The sequence below is a fragment of the Arachis ipaensis genome, chromosome B5 (assembly GCF_059453495.1).
Source record: "Arachis ipaensis isolate K30076 ecotype BB chromosome B5, ASM5945349v1, whole genome shotgun sequence".
Classification (NCBI taxonomy): domain Eukaryota; kingdom Viridiplantae; phylum Streptophyta; class Magnoliopsida; order Fabales; family Fabaceae; genus Arachis; species Arachis ipaensis.
Genome location: NC_142440.1, coordinates 158,359,527 through 158,377,729, shown reverse-complemented (window position 1 = coordinate 158,377,729; position 18,203 = coordinate 158,359,527). Strand labels below are relative to the sequence as shown.

The 18,203-nt window shown below is 34.8% G+C and overlaps 3 protein-coding genes across 8 annotated transcripts; 1 reads left to right on the top strand and 2 right to left on the bottom strand.

Annotated features, from left to right (window-relative positions):
* Positions 1-253: 253 nt before the first annotated feature.
* On the bottom strand, positions 254-2,142 carry LOC148566396 (putative prolyl 4-hydroxylase 12). 6 transcript variants are annotated; one of them, XR_015883676.1, is made up of 5 exons: positions 1,822-2,132; positions 1,568-1,719; positions 1,190-1,247; positions 1,001-1,075; positions 254-809 (listed from the first exon to the last, which is right to left on the bottom strand). XR_015883676.1 is itself a non-coding variant. In XM_088488768.1 (5 exons), exons 1-5 carry the CDS (start codon positions 1,890-1,892, stop codon positions 798-800), a joined length of 363 nt encoding a protein of 120 aa, XP_088344894.1. In that variant the 5' UTR covers positions 1,893-2,142; the 3' UTR covers positions 254-797. The 6 variants fall into 6 exon arrangements, 4 of the variants coding, with proteins under 4 accessions (XP_088344894.1, XP_088344892.1, XP_088344895.1 ...); XM_088488768.1 differs by having other exon boundaries at positions 1,573-1,719; positions 1,822-2,142; XM_088488766.1 differs by lacking the exon at positions 254-809 and having other exon boundaries at positions 820-1,075; positions 1,573-1,719; positions 1,822-2,141.
* Positions 2,143-2,969: 827 nt separating this feature from the next.
* Positions 2,970-6,789, top strand: LOC148566395 (serine/threonine-protein phosphatase 7 long form homolog). The gene is made up of 4 exons (XM_088489024.1): positions 2,970-3,254; positions 4,701-5,413; positions 5,502-5,592; positions 5,778-6,789. Exons 1-4 carry the CDS (start codon positions 3,030-3,032, stop codon positions 6,414-6,416), a joined length of 1,668 nt encoding a protein of 555 aa, XP_088345150.1. The 5' UTR covers positions 2,970-3,029; the 3' UTR covers positions 6,417-6,789.
* Positions 6,790-6,825: 36 nt separating this feature from the next.
* Positions 6,826-9,748, bottom strand: LOC148566394 (uncharacterized). Its single transcript, XM_088489025.1, has 5 exons — positions 8,441-9,748; positions 8,123-8,181; positions 7,790-7,918; positions 7,528-7,663; positions 6,826-7,301 (listed from the first exon to the last, which is right to left on the bottom strand). Exons 1-5 carry the CDS (start codon positions 9,143-9,145, stop codon positions 6,954-6,956), a joined length of 1,377 nt encoding a protein of 458 aa, XP_088345151.1. The 5' UTR covers positions 9,146-9,748; the 3' UTR covers positions 6,826-6,953.
* Positions 9,749-18,203: the final 8,455 nt, after the last annotated feature.

The following is an 18,203-nucleotide window of genomic DNA, read 5'->3' as shown; positions in this document are numbered from 1 at the left end:
CCACCACAATCATCATCAAAATCACCATATTCATTTCTTCTCATTTTCATCACAATCATTATCGTCATTAATAATATTATCAGCATAATCCAAAAATTTAAAAACAGAAAATATAATCACATTAAATAAGTATCCTGGACACTTAGAAGAAAAAATCCATTTGTTTTTTCAAAAAAATTACCAAAAAAATAAAGATTAAAAAAGAGTAAAATTTGAGTGTTAAAATAAATGAAATTCATGATGTTGTTGTAGCGGTGGTGGTAGTGGTGAGATGAAGAGAAATATGAAAGTAAAAAAAAATGGAGAGAGAAAAGAAAGGGAGGAGAGAAAGGAGAGGGAGGAATGTGAGTGCGATGACGGTGGAAAAGAAGGAGGAAAGAAGGAAGAAAGAGTTGCGAAGGAGGGAGATAGTTGAAGAGTTTAAGGGGCGATTTATCCCTTTTACGAAGGAGATCCGCTTAAACCTGTTGTTAACTGGTTCTAGGGGCTAGATTGAACAAATATGAAAATAGATGAGACCGATTTATATTTTTATAAGAAAAAGTCTAGGGAACCAGCACTTTTATTAAAATTTGGCTAGTATTCAACCATAAAAAAAAAATGAATAATTCTACACCATTAAATATTATCTCATACTATTAAAAATATTAATAATGACTAATTGATAACTATACTGCTGTCCCACTAGCATTCCTCAAATAATTAATCTCCCACTTTCCATAAACATATATGATTGCTAAGAAATGTCTACAGTCTACCAAATGTACTCCACAGCTATTCGTCAGAGATTATAATGATTAGATCAACGTCTGAAATAGGTCAAAAATATCAGATTGGTCAACTGATTGTACGTTCTTGATTCGTCTAATGACGAGTTCTACCAGTAAGCATGTGGTCCTATACGCACAGTCAAAGCTAAAACTAGTCATCACAGTATAACCTAATAATTTGCCAGAGCCTAAACCATGCAACTAGGTATGGAAAAACTTAAAAGACTCACTTCGATATCCAATGAAGTTTCGGATGCAAGTCTCCCATTGGCCGCATCAAAGGATTTTTCGTTCACATCATACGCCTTAGTACCCAAAATTTAAAAAAGAAAAAGGAAAAAAGAAAAGGAAAGAATCAACAACTTGACTGAATGACAATAAAAAGCAAAAAATAAAAAGAAATGAAAAAAGAACCATACCAAAGAAATAAGGTAGTCACACTCCTTGGCAGACAAGAACTCTCTATATAGAAAGACTCTGTAGTAACAGATACAATATCATCAAAGTTTAATAATCAAACGAATTAGAGCACATAATAAAATGAGTTTAGTTTCTATGCATTAGCATTCAATCAAGAGCTGTCATTAGACAAAAGAAACCACTTCAATCTACATACCAGCACCCAAATGGATATAGTGCATACTGCATAGAAATTAAATTATAACATAATAGATCATTCAAATGCATTTAAAACAATAACAAAAAAGAAAAAAAGCAAAGAGATTAACTGAATACCTAAGTCATGAAAAAATGAGAATGCTTCAAGTGGAGAAAAAGTTGTAGAGAGTAGAAAGTACCTGACCTTGGTTGCCATGAGATCTGGACAACACGTGTTGGATCAATGCTGTTTGGATTCACTGAGTGGCCTAACCCTAACATATAATGTGATGATGCATTTTCCTTCTTCAACAACAACAACCCCTCCTTCTCCCTTAGTTCTTTCCTGCTGCTAATAAAAATTCACAGCACCAATAATAATAATTGAGTTTAGACCCTAATTCAACCAAATCAGAGAATTGGGGAAAAAGTGAGGGCGAACTTGTAAATTTACCTGTCGGAAAACGAGGGTGAAAGAAGCAGCGAAAGCGTGTAGAGAGTGAGAAGAAGCGAAGCAGAGGCCATTGGAGATCAACATAGAAAGAAAAACAGTGATAATGCAAAACGAGAGTTCCCTTTATGGAGCTATACATTGGTCTCTGGTAAATGGTAATAAATTATTAAATTAAATTTTATCATGAAATCCGTGGCTAAATCTTTTTACAATGGAGGAAAATCGTGTGCAATCCAGACATATTGATGATGTTGGTGTTTTTCTTGTGGTACGGATATTTGTAATCGGTTAGTCCGATTGCTTTGTAATAGAATTTTTTTAAATATTGTAATAAATATGAGGGTTTGATTTTTTTAATTCATAAATCGAATAGTCCAAATTTTGTTTTTAAAAATCGATTTGTTCTTTAAAAATTGGATGTCTAATCTTTATATTTTGAATTTATATGTAGGATTAACACTTTTATTGTTTATGATTTTAAAAATTAGATATATTCTTCACTTTTTATTTCGAAAATAAATAAATTTTTGATGAATTAAAAATATATTTTTTTATTTTTAACTCTTTTTAAAAAATTTGTTTATTATTATATATTTTAAATGAAAAAATTTAAATATTTTTTATTTTAAAAAATAAAAAATATCTTTATATTTTTAATTAATAAACTTCGAATTAAAAGTCAAAATTTATTTTTTTTTAAAAATATCATTTTTATTTTAATATAAAAAATAAAAATAAAGTATATTTTTTTCAAAGATTTGTAACTTTTTTTTAAATATTTTTAATATTTAATTTTAGTCTTAACTTTTTTTATTTATACAATTTTATTTTTAATGTTTTCGATTTGTTTTAAAACTATCCCTAAATGTTATTAATTTTACGCCTAATGTTTCAAATAAAATTAACATCCAAAATAATTTTGTTATAAACTAAAAATATTAGAAACAAAATTAAATAAAATCAAATGTTAGAGATATTTTTTTAAAAAAATCACAATATTAGAGACAAAAAAAATTATGCTTTATCTAAAAAATCATTTACGAAAATGCTTTTGTGAATAAAATTACGCAAATTAATTTTGAATTTTGTATGATTGCAGATTTTTATGAAATACACTGATATACGGGTAATTTCGGTATTTCACATATGTAGATGGCCTGGGAAATCGGGAATGGCGATTTCCGTGTTGCCCCCGACACGTGTAAAGCATGCAGGAGTGGCAGTGCGCCCGTGACTCTCCTCACTCCTTTAAAGTAGGTCACTGCACTTCACTTCACTCACTTTTCATTTCAAACAACTATTTCCGAGAGTTAGAGAAATCAGAGAGCAAGAAAAACGGTGAAGGAGAGAAGAAGAAGAAGAGGAGGAAGATGGTTAGAGATATTACTCGTTCCGAAGATCATATTATTGAATATCTTGCCCATCCTACATATGTAAGTTTTTTTATTTCTTTTATTAGTAATAATATTTTTTTATAATGTTGAAGAGAAATTTTTTAGGTTGATAATATAATAGTGTTATAGTACAGTGTGTAAAGTGTTTAGTCTAAACGAGTTTTAAATTATTAAGGGGTGAAAGTAACTAGATTCACAACAGGTTTTATTTTTTGTTGAATAGAATTTTTATGTTGTTAATATTGAATGTTGTGTTTAGTGAAAACTGAAAAGTAGTTTTTATTTCTGATACTGTTTAAGAATGAGTAAATGTCCTTTTCGGTCCCTAACTATTTGCTCGATGGACTTTCCACTCCTTAAAAAATCTAAACACTCAAATTAGTCCCTATCTACTTTGATATATGTACGTTCCAGTCCTTATTTACTTTGAGTAAATGGCCTTTCCGGTCCCTAACCAGGGATTGGAACAAAGTAGATAGGGACCAATTTAGCTGTTTAGATTTCTTAGGAGGTGGGAAGTTCATCGGACAAATAGTTAGGGATCAGAAAAAACATTTACTCTTATTTTTATGAATAAAAGTAGTATGCAGTGGTAATACTCCCAGAGTCCAAGATAATTTTTGGTATACGAAGGATAATATTAAATATTTTAGGGAAAAAAATGAAGTCAAGTATTTGTTAGGAAAATTTATTTTTAATTATTTTTTAGGAAGAAAATGTTGATAACTATTCTTTTGGTTAGTATAATAAATCTTTTGGCTAGTAATTTTGTTAATTATGGTAAGATATTATGTGAAATTAGTCAGTTTTCAAAATAATTTAATTAATTATAATAATATAATACAAAAATTAGAGATTTATTTAGGTTAATTTTATTAATTATAGTAAGATGTTAATAAAAGTTAGTAATTTTTTATGTTAATTTTATTAATAATAAATTTATAATAAGATGTTTAGGTAATTATTAGTTTTTCAGATTATTTTATTAATTATATTAACATTTTAATGAAGATTAGTAATTTTTTATATCAATTTTGTTAGTTATAATAAGACCTTAAGGGAAATTAGTAACTTTTCAGATTATTTTATCAATTATAGTAAGTTATTATGTGCAATGATGAGTAGTTTTTTTTAGATCAATTTTATTAATTCGAAGGAGATGTTAAGAAAGGTTAGTAATTTTTTAGATCAATTTTATTATTTCAGCAAGATTTTAGAGTAGTTTAATTTAATTTTTATTTACTATGTAAAAAAAATAGTATTCATCACAAAGGATGGATGCATTATCAAAATATTAGGATATTAAATTCATATGTATTAAATTATTATCAGGTTGTCATAACTTACATTATGATTATGGAAGATACTGTGGGAAACCAATCATTATGTTATCATAGTTAAATTGATCAATATTAGACTTTATTATGTTATTGTGAAATTTATGATTAGTTGTGCTAATATTTTTTTTTTTTTTTTTTTTTGTAGGGTTCACGAATATTGGAGTGTCGGCACTTAAACCCACCAGATACCTTTGATGCCAGTGTTGAAGAGCTTTTAAGAGAGACCGGGTTTTACCACATCTCTCACGTTGGAAGAATACAAAGTCACTCAGTTATGGTGACAGCACTGGTCGAAAGGTGGCGGCCTGAGACTCACACATTTCATCTACCAATTGGTGAATGCACTATTACCTTAGAAGATGTTGCAATGATTCTTGGTCTCCCAACAAATGGTCTACCAGTTACAGGACCAACAGATAGTAGTAGCAGTGGTCTAGAAAGTGAATGCATGTGGCATTTTGGAGTTGCACCTGGAATAAGGGATCATAGAGGAAGTTTTATTAAGTTGACGTGGCTTCGCAGTCTTAAACGTCGCTTACAGTTGAATGATCAACTTTCTAGAGAAAGATATGTCAAGTGTCACATTATGGCCCTATTTGGTACAACGTTATTTTGTGACAAGTCTGGAGCTGGGGTGCATTGGAAATTTCTACCTTTGCTTCGAAATGTTTCAGAGATCAAGACTTACAGTTGGGGAGCGGCATGCCTAGCCCACCTATACAGATCATTGTGTCGGGCATCACGTTATGATTGTAAGGATATGGATGGTCCCCTGACACTCTTGCATGTATGGGCTTGGGAACGGATGCCATTCCTTGCACCAATTCCTATTGAGCCACGTTTTCCGCTTGCTCGAAGGTAACATGACATAGTAAATATGATACTAATATATATTAAATAGATTATTTTTATTGGATTTTATTAATAGAAAGCAAAAATTTGTCAGGTGGAATGATTGGGAATTTCCCTCATCTCAATACAGACATTGGACAACCAATCACGTGAGGAAGTTATTGGATTTGATTCAACCAGACAGGGTACGTATTTAGAAAACTGTCTAAATTGATTTAGATAGATTTTTTATTTGTAAATTGATGTATTAATCTATCAAAAACCAATAGTTATTCACAAGTTATTTTAATAGTTGTTTAGTCATATTTTTACTAAATTGATTCAGGACTATAATAGTTGTCTTCAATTTTTTTGAATCTTATTCATGCAGTTTGTGTGGGACGTCTACAGTCATGATCGTATTGCGCCCCATTTAGTTCCAGATGACATCCGTGAGCATGAGGTGATATGGAATGCAATGACGCCACTCATATCGTTTGAGTGCATTGAGTGGCATCCCGCTGACAGAGTCAAGAGACAGTTTGGTTTACAACAGGACATTCCAGGTCAACCAAAGAGTCTTGGTAATGCACATGGCAATGTCTTGACTGGTCCAAAAAATTTGAACTGGGCTGTCGCACATTCTGAGTGGATAACGATTTGGACCAACCGATATTCTCACATCCTTGGTGGAGATCCTGTCAAGACCTGTCAGGCATCCGAGATTTACATGAGTTGGTACAACGCAACATATGGCAATCACTTGCAGCTGTCCTTTCGTTTGGATCAGCCACTGCCACTACGAGTGGTTCCGAGTCAAATGTCCTTAGATTCGAGACTTCAATGTCCTACCACTTCTAGCCAATCTAGGGGAACAATGTCTTTTGATTCTGGTAGATGTGACCAAGATCGAGGGATTGATTATCACCACAACACAGGCACTAGTGGGAACATACCTCATTACGACCTTAACGTTGTTGCACCACCAATTCAGGAGCACGAGGATGATGATGATGATGATGTTGCATAGGATTACTTGGTGGATGTAGCCGGTAACAATGAGGATGATATTGGTGATGATGATGAGTCTAGTCTCGGTGTGACAGGTAATCTAGTTGTCTTTATTTTAAAGTTTTACTCTACCCAGTACTGTATATTATTTGGGATGATTTCTTGTTGTAATTGCCCATGATGATTAAGGTTGATGGTGTAGTTTGGATTAGAGCTGATTTTGTTGTTAATATTGGATATTGGTTTATTTCTTGTTGTTGTTAGTATTGGATATTATTAGAATTGATTGAAATTGTTGTTATTGTAGCTGAACATTATGATTGAGCAAGAGTTGATGATATTGTTTGGATTAGAGTTGATTTTGTTGTTAGTATTGAATGTTTTTACTTGGTTGATTTCTTCTTGTTAGAATTGTCCATGCTCAAATATTTCAAAATAAATTCATCAACCTTCATTTCTAGTTCCATCTTTCAGCTAAAATTATACATAAAGAGAGAAAAATCACAAAAGAATGAACTAATTTGGCTCTCAATAGAATGATACATAAAATTTACCGTTATTTCTTCAGCACCATGTGGCCATGCTCATCCTTATCAAAAAGGCGTTCAATTAACTCATCCCAGCTTTCACTAGCATTATTGGTTTTATTAGGAGTTGAACCAAAAGAAGAAGAACCACCCTTTAATCTTCTTCTTGAGCTCTTTTCTTCTTCTTCTTCTTCTTCTTTCTCATCATCAAAAGTGCCATATTCTGATGGTGGTGTATAAGCATGAGGAACATCTAATGTCTTAGCCCTCTGTAGTGCTGCTCTGTGTTCTTCTTTGTGCCTAGTTAATGTTTCTTGACGCACCATCTTTTGTTTCTCAGGGATTTCCATGGCATCATGGTCTTTCTCTATTATTAACTGCAGTACATAGAAAACACAAGGAACTTGATTCAAGGGAGATATTTAGAGGGTGAAAACTCAGGTGCAGTTAACTTCATGTGAAGTTGATAGCTCAGAGTCATTCGATGAAGTTAACTGCACATGAAGTTAACTGCAGCTGAGTTTATATGATAATTTTAGGGGTTCAAAAATCTATCTGTTCCGCATATCACATAAAACAGTTTACAAAGGTTGATAGACTTACATCTAGAGCCTTTTGTGCTTCTTTCTCTATCCAAATTATGGCATGATCAGACGTGGCGTTACATGAAAGGATTATATGCTCGAATCTTCCGTCGACAGGCACCGCCGTCCTTACAACCGGGGGAAACCTTCCCATTCTGCAAACAAGGTTGTTAAACATCTTTCTTATTACAATTAGGTTAACATATTTTACCATGAAAAGATGGTTGGAGTGGAGTTTCAAAAATATAGTTAGAATTTAGCATAAGGTTCTTTAAACATACCTAAAGGGCTTTCTCTCAACAATGTGATAAAGGCGACCAGGGGCATAGAGTCTCCTTGGATCTTTGAGCAGCTTCTCCTCAGATATGCATGTATCTCTCATGCACCTCAAACACAATAGGCATGGCAAACTGCCAGCCATAGAAAATATCTTTGTAACTATGATTTTCTGTAATTAATGAATCATTTTCGTCTACGAGTATTCAATTTAACTACGCTATTGTTGCAAACTGAACTATTATCTCAGTCACTCGTATAGAATACATGTCAGAATATAAAATATACGACATAATACATGTAAGAGAGATTTTGTTATAGAGGTCCTTATGACATACCAGAAAACAGATTTGAATATATCTTCCAATGGGGTGGCTGTCCTTGGTAAGAAGTCATCCTAATCAGTGTATAAAGAGCATTTAACATCAAATTTAAGTTAGCATGCTAAGCTTGTGATTAGCCTTTAGTTTAATAGTTTTAAGTATAGGCATAATAGTTATTGAACAAGATAAGGACATTACCTAAATGTACTTGACCAAATATTGACAAAAAGAAACTCAAGATAAAATGCCTCAAGATTTTGCAAGGGAATTCATGAAGAACTTACATAGATGCTGCAACCAAGCAAGTAAAACATTTGAGATTCTGATACTTGCCTGCAACACAACAGAGTTGATGACATCTGCATATCGCACCGCCAAATTTAGCGACATACACCTAGCCGGCGCGATGGCATAGCACCTGACTCTCTTCCTGTCAATATCTCCAAGCTTATCGCGATTCTGCACCACCACCATGGTCAACATAGCTGCAACTCCTGATCCAAGTGAATGTCCAGCAAAAGTAAGTCTGTAATCTGGATATGTTTCCACCAACTCCCTCAGAACCTCGCATTCTGTGTCCAAAATCCATCCAGCAGCTTTCAATAGCCCATTGTGAACATACCCTCCATCAAATTTCCTCTTCCCCAATCTATTATCCAAAAGAACTGCATAGTCACTCTCTTTTGCCAAGTTTAGGCCCCTGATGGCAAGAACTATATCAGCATGATCATGATCAATATACAATATATAGGGTGGAGCGCATCCGCGAGTATCTTCGTATGTCTTCTTGTGTATTAGCCAATCTGGGTTGATTCCATAACCACCAGGAGGTGCCCAAAGGGGGTGTCTAAGATCATCTTCATACACAGCTAGGATGTATCTGCAAAGGCGAGGCACCGGCTCGAACTCTTCGGCGTTGGCAAATCCCCAATTCTCACTGTCATGGCCTGCATTGTGAAGACATCTTTTCCAAGCCCAGCGAGCGCAAGCGAGACAATACACACACTCAAGAAGAGGAAGGCCACAGAGGATTGACATTGTTCATGCTAAGTAGGCCAAACACTAGTATATAGGTTTTGCACAAATCTCCTTTAGGCAATGATTTTCTTATACAGAAACAATCATGAACACCAAAATTGGAAGCTTAACTATAAACTTTAATTTCCTCCTTGATCTTCCAAGCTGAACTATAAACTAAAATTGTGGAACTAATAATGATCAGAAACCATAATCTTGTATAGCAGCAGATGCAGAAACTAAAAGCTTTTCTCAATTATGGAGAGATAGGTAAGTTGGTTTGATGGTTCCAACTTTCAATTATACAATTCAGTGACGAAAAATAGAGGTAATAAACAACTTGTGATAAGTTCTTTATTAACAACAGATACAAATAGAAACTATAGAACAGAACAAGGAGAATTTAGTAAACTTAGCTGAAATTTCTATGAAGGGTTGTATTCTTAGGAAAACCGAAACTCAAACGTGGCAAATGATGAAGAAACGAAGACTCAACAAGAGCAACTAGAAATGAAAAAAATGGGAAAAGATGAGATACCCTTCACCAAATCTGAACGTTGAGTCGTTGACTTGAGGGAAACGTTCATCACCTGCCCAGAATTGTCTCATACCTGTTTATGAGACAAAAAGCTCCAACAAATACATCAGTATTTTTCAAACAAGGAATCATAACTCAAAATTCCTAGACAAGTCCTAAGCATGCAGAATCTATCCTCAGCTAATGGTTTTGTAAAGATATCTGCTAATTGCTCCTCTGATTTAACAAATTGAATACTAATATCCCCTTTTTGGACATGTTCTCTTATTGAGTGAAATTTCACTTCAATATGCTTAGTCCTAGAGTGCAAAACTGGATTTTTAGAAATATTAATGGCACTCATATTATCACACAGCAGGGGAATATTTTCAGCCTTTAATTTGTAATCAGCAAGCTGTGTTTTTAACCATAAAAGCTGAGAACAACAAGAAGAAGCAGCTATATACTCAGCCTCTGCAGTGGAAAGGGCCACTGTGGGTTGCTTCTTTCTTGACCATACATTTAAGGACTTCCCAAGGAAGCAACATAAACCAGAAGTGCTCCTTCTATCAACTCTATCACCAGCAAAATCTGCATCACAATAACCAACTGCAGAAAAATCATCAATCTTAGGATACCAAAGACCAAAATTGGATGTGCCATGAACATATCTAATGATCCTTTTAACTGCAGAAAGATGTGACTCTTTTGGTTTGGATTGGAACCTAGAACACAATCCAACACTTTGCACAATATCGGGTCTAGAGGAAGTTAAGTACATAAGAGAACCAATCATTCCTCTATACCTAGTCTCATCAACATCTTTCTCATTTTCTCCTTTATCTAATTTAGAATTAGGATGCATGGGAGTTCCCATGGGTTTGGCATTTTCCATACCAAATTTCTTAACTAATTCCTTGGCATACTTCTCTTGATGAATGAAAATACCTTTTTCAGTTTGTTTAATTTGCAGCCCAAGGAAGAAATTAAGTTCACCCATCATACTCATGTCAAATTCACTTGTCATGAGTTTTCCAAATTCAGAACAAAGGGATTCATTTGCTGATCCAAAAATAATGTCATCAACATATATTTGGACTAGAATAAAAGAATCATTAGAGTTCTTGATGAATAGAGTTGTGTCAGTGGTGCCTCTTTGAAAACCATTTTTCAAAAGAAAAGAGCTAAGTCTCTCATACCAAGCTCTAGGAGCTTGTCTTAAACCATAGAGAGCTTTAGATAGTTTGAAAACATGATCAAAATGCTCTTTATTTTCAAAACCAGGAGGCTGCTCCACATACACTTCTCTATCTATCACTCCATTCAAAAATGCACATTTCACATCCATTTGGTATAATTTAAAACCACAAAATGCAGCATAAGCTAAGAGAAGTCTTATGGCTTCCATTCGGGCAACAGGGGCAAAGGATTCATCAAAGTCAATTCCTTCTTCTTGGTCATATCCTTGTGCCACCAGCCTTGCCTTGTTCCTTGCAATGCTACCATCTTCTCCCAACTTGTTCCGGAATATCCACTTGGTGCCGGTCACTTTCTTTCCATTTGGCCTTGGAACCAACGTCCACACTTGGTTCTTTTCAAACTCAAGAAGCTCATCCTCCATAGCCTTAACCCAAGAGGGGTCACTAAGGGCTTCCTTGACGTTTTGAGGCTCTATTTGTGAAAGAAGGGCAATGTTTGAACCTTCATTTGCCTTTCTAGTGGAAGACCTAGTTTGCACTCCATGAGAGACGTCCCCAATGACAAATTCCTCAGGATAATTCTTCAAGAATCTCCATTCACGAGGTCTGGTGGACTTGGAGGCAGATTCAGTCACCAAGGGATTCTGTGTGCTGCTGTCTGCAGAATTTCCTTCAGATTCATGAGACAAAATGGAATTGTCTCTTGAATTTTCAGCGTTTGCTGTTTCTGGTTCAGATTGTCCAGAATTTTCTTTTCCATGATTCTGAGCAGTTTCATCCTCATTTTGAGCTTGATTTCCTGCATCACCATCTTCCAAAATGCTTTGCACCAAGTTAGTATCACAGAATGTAACATGTATGGACTCTTCAATAATTCTAGCATCTTGATGATAAACCCTATATGCTTTACTAGTTGTGGAATATCCTACAAACAAACACTCATAAGCCTTTGGATCAAATTTTCCCAAATTTTTTTTGTTATTTAAAACAAAACATTTGCATCCAAAGATGTGCAAGTAATCTAAGTTTGGTGGGTAGCCTTTCCAAAGTTCATAAGGGGTTTTCTTCAAAAATTTCCTTATGATTGTTCTATTTAAAATGTGGCAAGCTGTGTTAACTGCTTCAGCCCAAAGGAATTTTGGAACATTGCTCTCACAAAGCATAGCTCTTGTCATCTCTTGTATGCTTCTATTTCTTCTTTTCACAACACCATTTTGTTGTGGTGTTCTTGGACAAGAGAAGTTGTGAGATATTCCAAATTCCTCACAAAAGGATTCAAACAAATTATTTTCAAATTCAGTTCCATGATCGCTCCTTATAGATGAGATTTTCAAATCCTTTTCATTTTGAATTTTCTTGCAAAAAGGTTCAAAGACCGAAAAGGCTTCATTTTTGTGTGCAAGAAATAAAACCCAACCAAACCTAGTGTAGTCATCCACAATTACTAAACCATAATGTTTACCACCTAGGCTTTGAGTTCTTGTTGGACCAAATAAATCAATGTGTAGCAACTCAAGTGGTCTTTTAGTAGAGATGTCTTCCTTTGGTTTAAAAGAACTTTTTGTTTGTTTTCCCATTTGGCAAGCATCACAAGTGATGTCTTTGTCAAACTTTATTAAAGGAAGACCTCTTACTAATTCTTTCTTTACAAGTTTGTTTATTTGAAACATACTTGCATGACCCAATCTCTTGTGCCATAACCACTTTTCAGATTCTTTAGAGTGAAGACAAGCTACATTTTGATTCTTTAGTTCATCAAGAGTAAGTCCATACATATTATTGAAACGCTTGGCAACAAACATCACTTCATTTGTCTTTTCATTAACAACACAGCATTCAAGCCTTTTGAAAACAACTAAATATCCCAAATCACACAGCTGACTTATACTTAAAAGATTGTGCTTTAAACCACATACCAAAAGTACATCATCAATGAAAGTAGATTGCTCATTACCTACTTTTCCAACAGCAATGATTTTACCTTTACCATCATCTCCAAATGTCACAAAACCTCCATCATACTTATTTAGTTTGATGAAGTAGCTTGACCTTCCAGTCATGTGCCTTGAACATCCACTATCCATGTACCACATGTCCTTTTTGTTCTTGGATGCTAGGCAAATCTGCATGATGAGTTTCAAGTAGCCTTAGGTATCCAAATTAATTTGGATCCTTTGAAGTTAATCCATCTTGGTTGCCCAAGTGCATTGAAATCACAAACAACATTGTAGACTTTGTTTCCTACAACTCTCTTTTCAATGAAGCATTGTGCATATGAGTGACCAAATTTCTTGCAATTAACACAATGATTTTCTGGTGTGTGTTGCTGAAACTGATGTGAGTTATATTGCTTGAAATGATTAAAGCCTTGAAATTTTCTGGTTCTTGGAGGAGATGCATTTCTTTTGACAAACTGATTTTTAATAAAGTTATTCCTCTTTGCAAAAGCATTTTCACCAAAATTTTTTTGAATATTTTTGCCTTTCGAAAATGAGGTTTTGTTGTAAAAAGTTGGTTTCTTGAAAGCAGCCTCATTTTTCGAAATATAACCCAAACCTGGCCGGTTTGAACACGGTTCAGTTTTTGGTGAAGGCTCAGTTTCAATTGTGTATTCTTCATCAGATTTTCCTTCACATGTTGAAACATATCCGATACCTGATTTGTTTGGTATGGATTTGGTATTTGATGAAGAGGCCACAAATTTTATAGAGGAAGTGTTAGAAACAACATCTTCCTTGGCTATGTAGCCTAAACCAGATTTTTCAAACAATGGTCTTTGACTTGCAAGTAATTTGTCCAAGTTGTTAGAACCTTGAGCAAATTTTGCTAAGTCACCATTCAGCCTTTTAATCATATCATTTAATCTTTTATTTTCAGCAATTAACTCATGAGAAGGATCTACAATGTGCTTTCCTTTTAATTTTTCAAGTTCAGATTTTAGAAATCTGTTTTCTTCAATGATGTCTAAAGCACATTCAGTTTCCTTCACTTTTTCTTTTAAAAAATCATTTTCAGCTCTTAACACATTTCTTTCAGATCTGCACTCATTGTATTTATCAAGTAGTTTTGATGTGTTTAAAGTGAGATCATCAACAATAACATGCAAGTCCTCAATGGTTAAATCATAGTAGTTTACCTCATCAAGATTGTTGTTTCCAGCCATAAAGCAGTCTTTGTCATCTCCTTCAGATTCTTCTTCTTCATTTGAGTCATTCTCAAGATCCTCCCAAGCTGCCATGAGTACTCTCTTCCTTTCCTTCTTGCCTTTGTCCTCCTTTTTGAGCTTTGGACAGTTTGACTTGAAGTGTCCAGCCTCCTTGCAATGATGGCACGTCACTTTGCTCAAGTCTATCTTGTCCTCCTTTGAACTTGAACCCTTGTATTTGCCTTTGTTCTTCATCATCCTTCTAAATCTCCTAGCAAAAAACAAAAGTTCGTCATCTGAAATACCATCACTAGACTCACTCTCTTTCGGTTCTATTTGTGACTTGAGGGCTATTCCCTTTTTCTTTGAGTCTGTGTTTGTGTGTGTGGCTTCATAGGCAAGGAGTTTTCCTCTCAGCTCATCATAGGTTATGGGACTTATGTTGTTACTCTCGGTTAGGACAGTGGCAGTGTTTTCCCACTCTTTTGTGAGGCTTCTAAGGAGTTTTCTCACCAAGGTTTGTTCTGCATAGTTTGTACCCATAGCATCAAGGTTGTTGATTATGATTGAGAATCTCTCAAATGCTTCATCAATGCTTTCTCCATCCTTCATGCTAAACATCTCATACTCTTTTCGCAGCATATCAATCCTCGTTTCTTTGACTTGTTTAGTGCCTTCGTGTGTAACTTGGAGTTTTTTCCAGATTTCTTTGGCTGTCTTGCATCTAGACACCTTCCGGTACTCTTCAAAGCTGATAGCACAGTGAAGAAGGTTGATTGCTTTAGCGTTCAGCTCTATCTTCTTCTTGTCATCTTCATTCCATTCAGCTTCTTCTTTCGGAGTCACCACTCCATCAGCACTTGTTTTTGTTGGGATCTTGGGACCACTCACAACGATCTTCCATAAGTTGTAGTCAATGGATTGGATTAAGATCCTTATCCTTTCTTTCCAGTAGGAATAGTTCTTTCCGTTAAAGAAAGGTGGCCGGTTGTTTGACTGGCCTTCAGTGAGGGTGTAGGCAATTGTGGTTGTGCCCAGATTGTTCGCCATTGGATCTTTGCTCCAAGCGGTTAAGCTTGATTCTTGAGACCTTAGCTCCTGATACCAATTGAAGGTTGTGGTAGGCTTAGAGAAGGGGGGTTGAATCTATGCCTTCCTTTTTAATTACTGTTGTTACCTTTTTAAAACAGAGTTGCAATTCTGATTCTGTTTTAACTTAGCAGCGGAAATTTATGAAACAATTTATTTTTGTCTCATGAATATCAGAAAACAGAACACAGCAGAGAAGAGAAAAGCTAACACCAGCAAGTATCCTGGTTCGGTTGCCTTGTGCTATGCAACCTACATCCAGTCTCCTCCACAACTGTGGAAGAATTTCACTATAGTAAACAGTATTACATACACCAATAACACAGGATTGACTCAATCCTTTCACACTCAAGTTCTAACCTAACTTGACATTGGTTATGCTAATACCTAACTATACCTCTTAGTGCTAACCCAACTAAGAAAGGGATACCATTCAGATACTAGATACAAGACACTTAATCAACCTAAAGAAATCAGAAAATAACTCTAGGCTTTTCTCTCAAGTGTATCTCCCAGCCTTTTTCCACTCATGGCTTTTTCTCAAGCTTTCTCACAATGCCTTTTCTCTCAAGAAATTACAGAAAGATAAGCTTAGAAAAGTACATTACAATCAGTAAAACATGAAGGAGATTGACTTCATCAACAGCCTCTGTGCTATGCGAAAAACCAGATTAGCAAGCCTCTGATTTAGTTTTTCATACTGGCGAAATGCACCTTTGATTAGGAAGCACTGTCCAGTTAGATGAACTTCTTCAAAGAGCTATCTCTCAGAACAAAACTTCTACTCACTGGTTTTCTCTCCTTAGTTTCTGAGTGAACAGCAAACCTCTTATATCTCCTTGCATGTGGCTGAGTTCTTCTTCCAAGGTCAACACCTTGAGCCTTGAGTTTCACCAACCCACCAGCTTACTTTTTCTTCTTTAACATCAAAGAGGAACCTTTGCTTCTGACTTTTCCAACTTGACCGAAAGCCATGAAGGAGTAGCCGAGATTGTCTTCCAATGGTCAACCAAATCTGAACTATAGAGATGCAACTTGGTCCCCAAGAATCTCTTGTGACCGTGGATTTGTAGCAGTGAAGAACAGAGATCAACTTTTCTCTTGAATGCCATTTTCGGATAGAGCAGAGAGTAGAGAAGAAAGGATGAAGATTTGATGCATGCAAGATGAGATGGATTACCTTTCTTAAGCTTGATTTAGCTTGGGATTTCTGTTTTAGCTTCTGTGCTTCAAGCTTCAACTCTCTCTCTCTTGCTTCTTTGGTTAATGGCTTATGGAAGAAGCTTTTCTTCTCTTTCTCTTTCTTGCTTTTTCTGAAATCTTGATGTGACTTGATTAGAGAGGAGAGGAACGTTGCTCTTGGTTCATCAACAGATGGTGGGAAATTGAAAAACAATTGAACTTGGATCGGGTTCTTCTCTCTTTAGCCCGTGGTGCCTTGCTATGCTTCTTTGATGAATTTGTTTGAGATGAATGGCTTGGGCTTGATCTATTCATACTTACCATTCAGCCCATTAGCCTTGTTTTGTCATTCATTCAACTTGGGCTGCTTAAATTGAATTATGGCCTGCAGCATAACCTAAATAATTAGCAATGTATACTTATTAGTTAAACAACTCTAATTATTTATTTTGCCAAAAATAATGTTTGTCATCACTAATTAATTTAGTTAATTTCTTAACTCAACAGGTAATTATAACCATTAGGAATTCTCAAAGTGAGTCAGTTCAATGGTCATATCTCTATATGCACCATCTATATATATAATTTAATAAATGAGATCTATTAATCTTCATCCAATGAAGACCATTATATATATATTGATCTTTCCGGATTATTAATGTCCTTTTTAATAATCCTATGACCAAGAACAATTTAGATTAAATTATAAAAGATTTATCTCTCAATATTGTGATTACTATCACAATGATAAATCTCTAAATTTAATCAAGGACCTTATTATATTAACATTTTAACATAATAATAATAACAAATTATTTGACACATGATTGATTGGATTGTGGTCATACTACTTATTCCTAACAGCTTCTACATAGGCACTTCACTTATCTCATGGAAGAGCGAAAAACAAACAACTGTGGCTAGATCCTCATCTGAAGCGGAGTATAGAGCGCTAGCACTTGCGACGTGTGAAGCTCGTTGGATCTCATTCATTCTGGCTGACCTGCATGTTCCAGTCACCAAATCCATCCCAATCTACTGTGATAGTCAATCTGCAAGGTATATAGCCGCCAATCCAGTATTTCATAAGCGTACCAAACATATTGAGGTAGATTGTCATGTGGTAAGGGAGAAAATAATTTCTGGGCTCATCAATCTTTTGCCTATCGCCAGCAAAGACCAAAATGCGGACATCCTCACAAAGGCACTTGCTCCAGGACCCTTCAAATTAGGTTATGCTAAGTTGGGATTGCTCAACATTTTCGATCCCAACTTAAGGGGGAATGTATGATTTTTGTATGAACATAGTTTTTTCATTGTATGAGTCTCTGTATGTTTACATTTTTTTTTCTTTGAAAAGGTTTATGTAAATCCCAAGTGCATGTCTATATAACTCTCACTGTAAGTTGCCAACTTTTTAAACTTGACAACTTAAGGGGAAATGTCACTTGGGTAATATAGCTAATACATATACAAAGAGTGAGTACAGATAATTAGTTACAAGTTTAGAGTATATAATCAATTGTTAGTCAAAAAGTCATCAGATTTGTAGAGTGAGAACTAGGATTGTTAGTTTCCTCAACTTCACCCTCTCTTTTTTTGGTTTGTGGGATTTTCACATTCAGATCTTCAATTCAAGTTACCTTTCTTTTTCAATGTCTTCCAACTATGAATTTAACATTGGATGAAGCAATTTTTAGAATTAAAACAATAATTCGAAAAAAAAAATCAAATCTCAGTATATAATTAATCTGTCTTGAATATATCTAATTTTGGCTAAAGTAATATTTGAGATTTACTTCGAATACTAAAATTATTTTAAAATTTTAGTTACATCAATTTTGTCTCTAAAATTAGTCAACATACACCATGTTAATTAGTCTTTCGCCAGTGAATTACTAACATGTGTGATATATTAGCATACGTCAAATTGGATGTTATAATGGC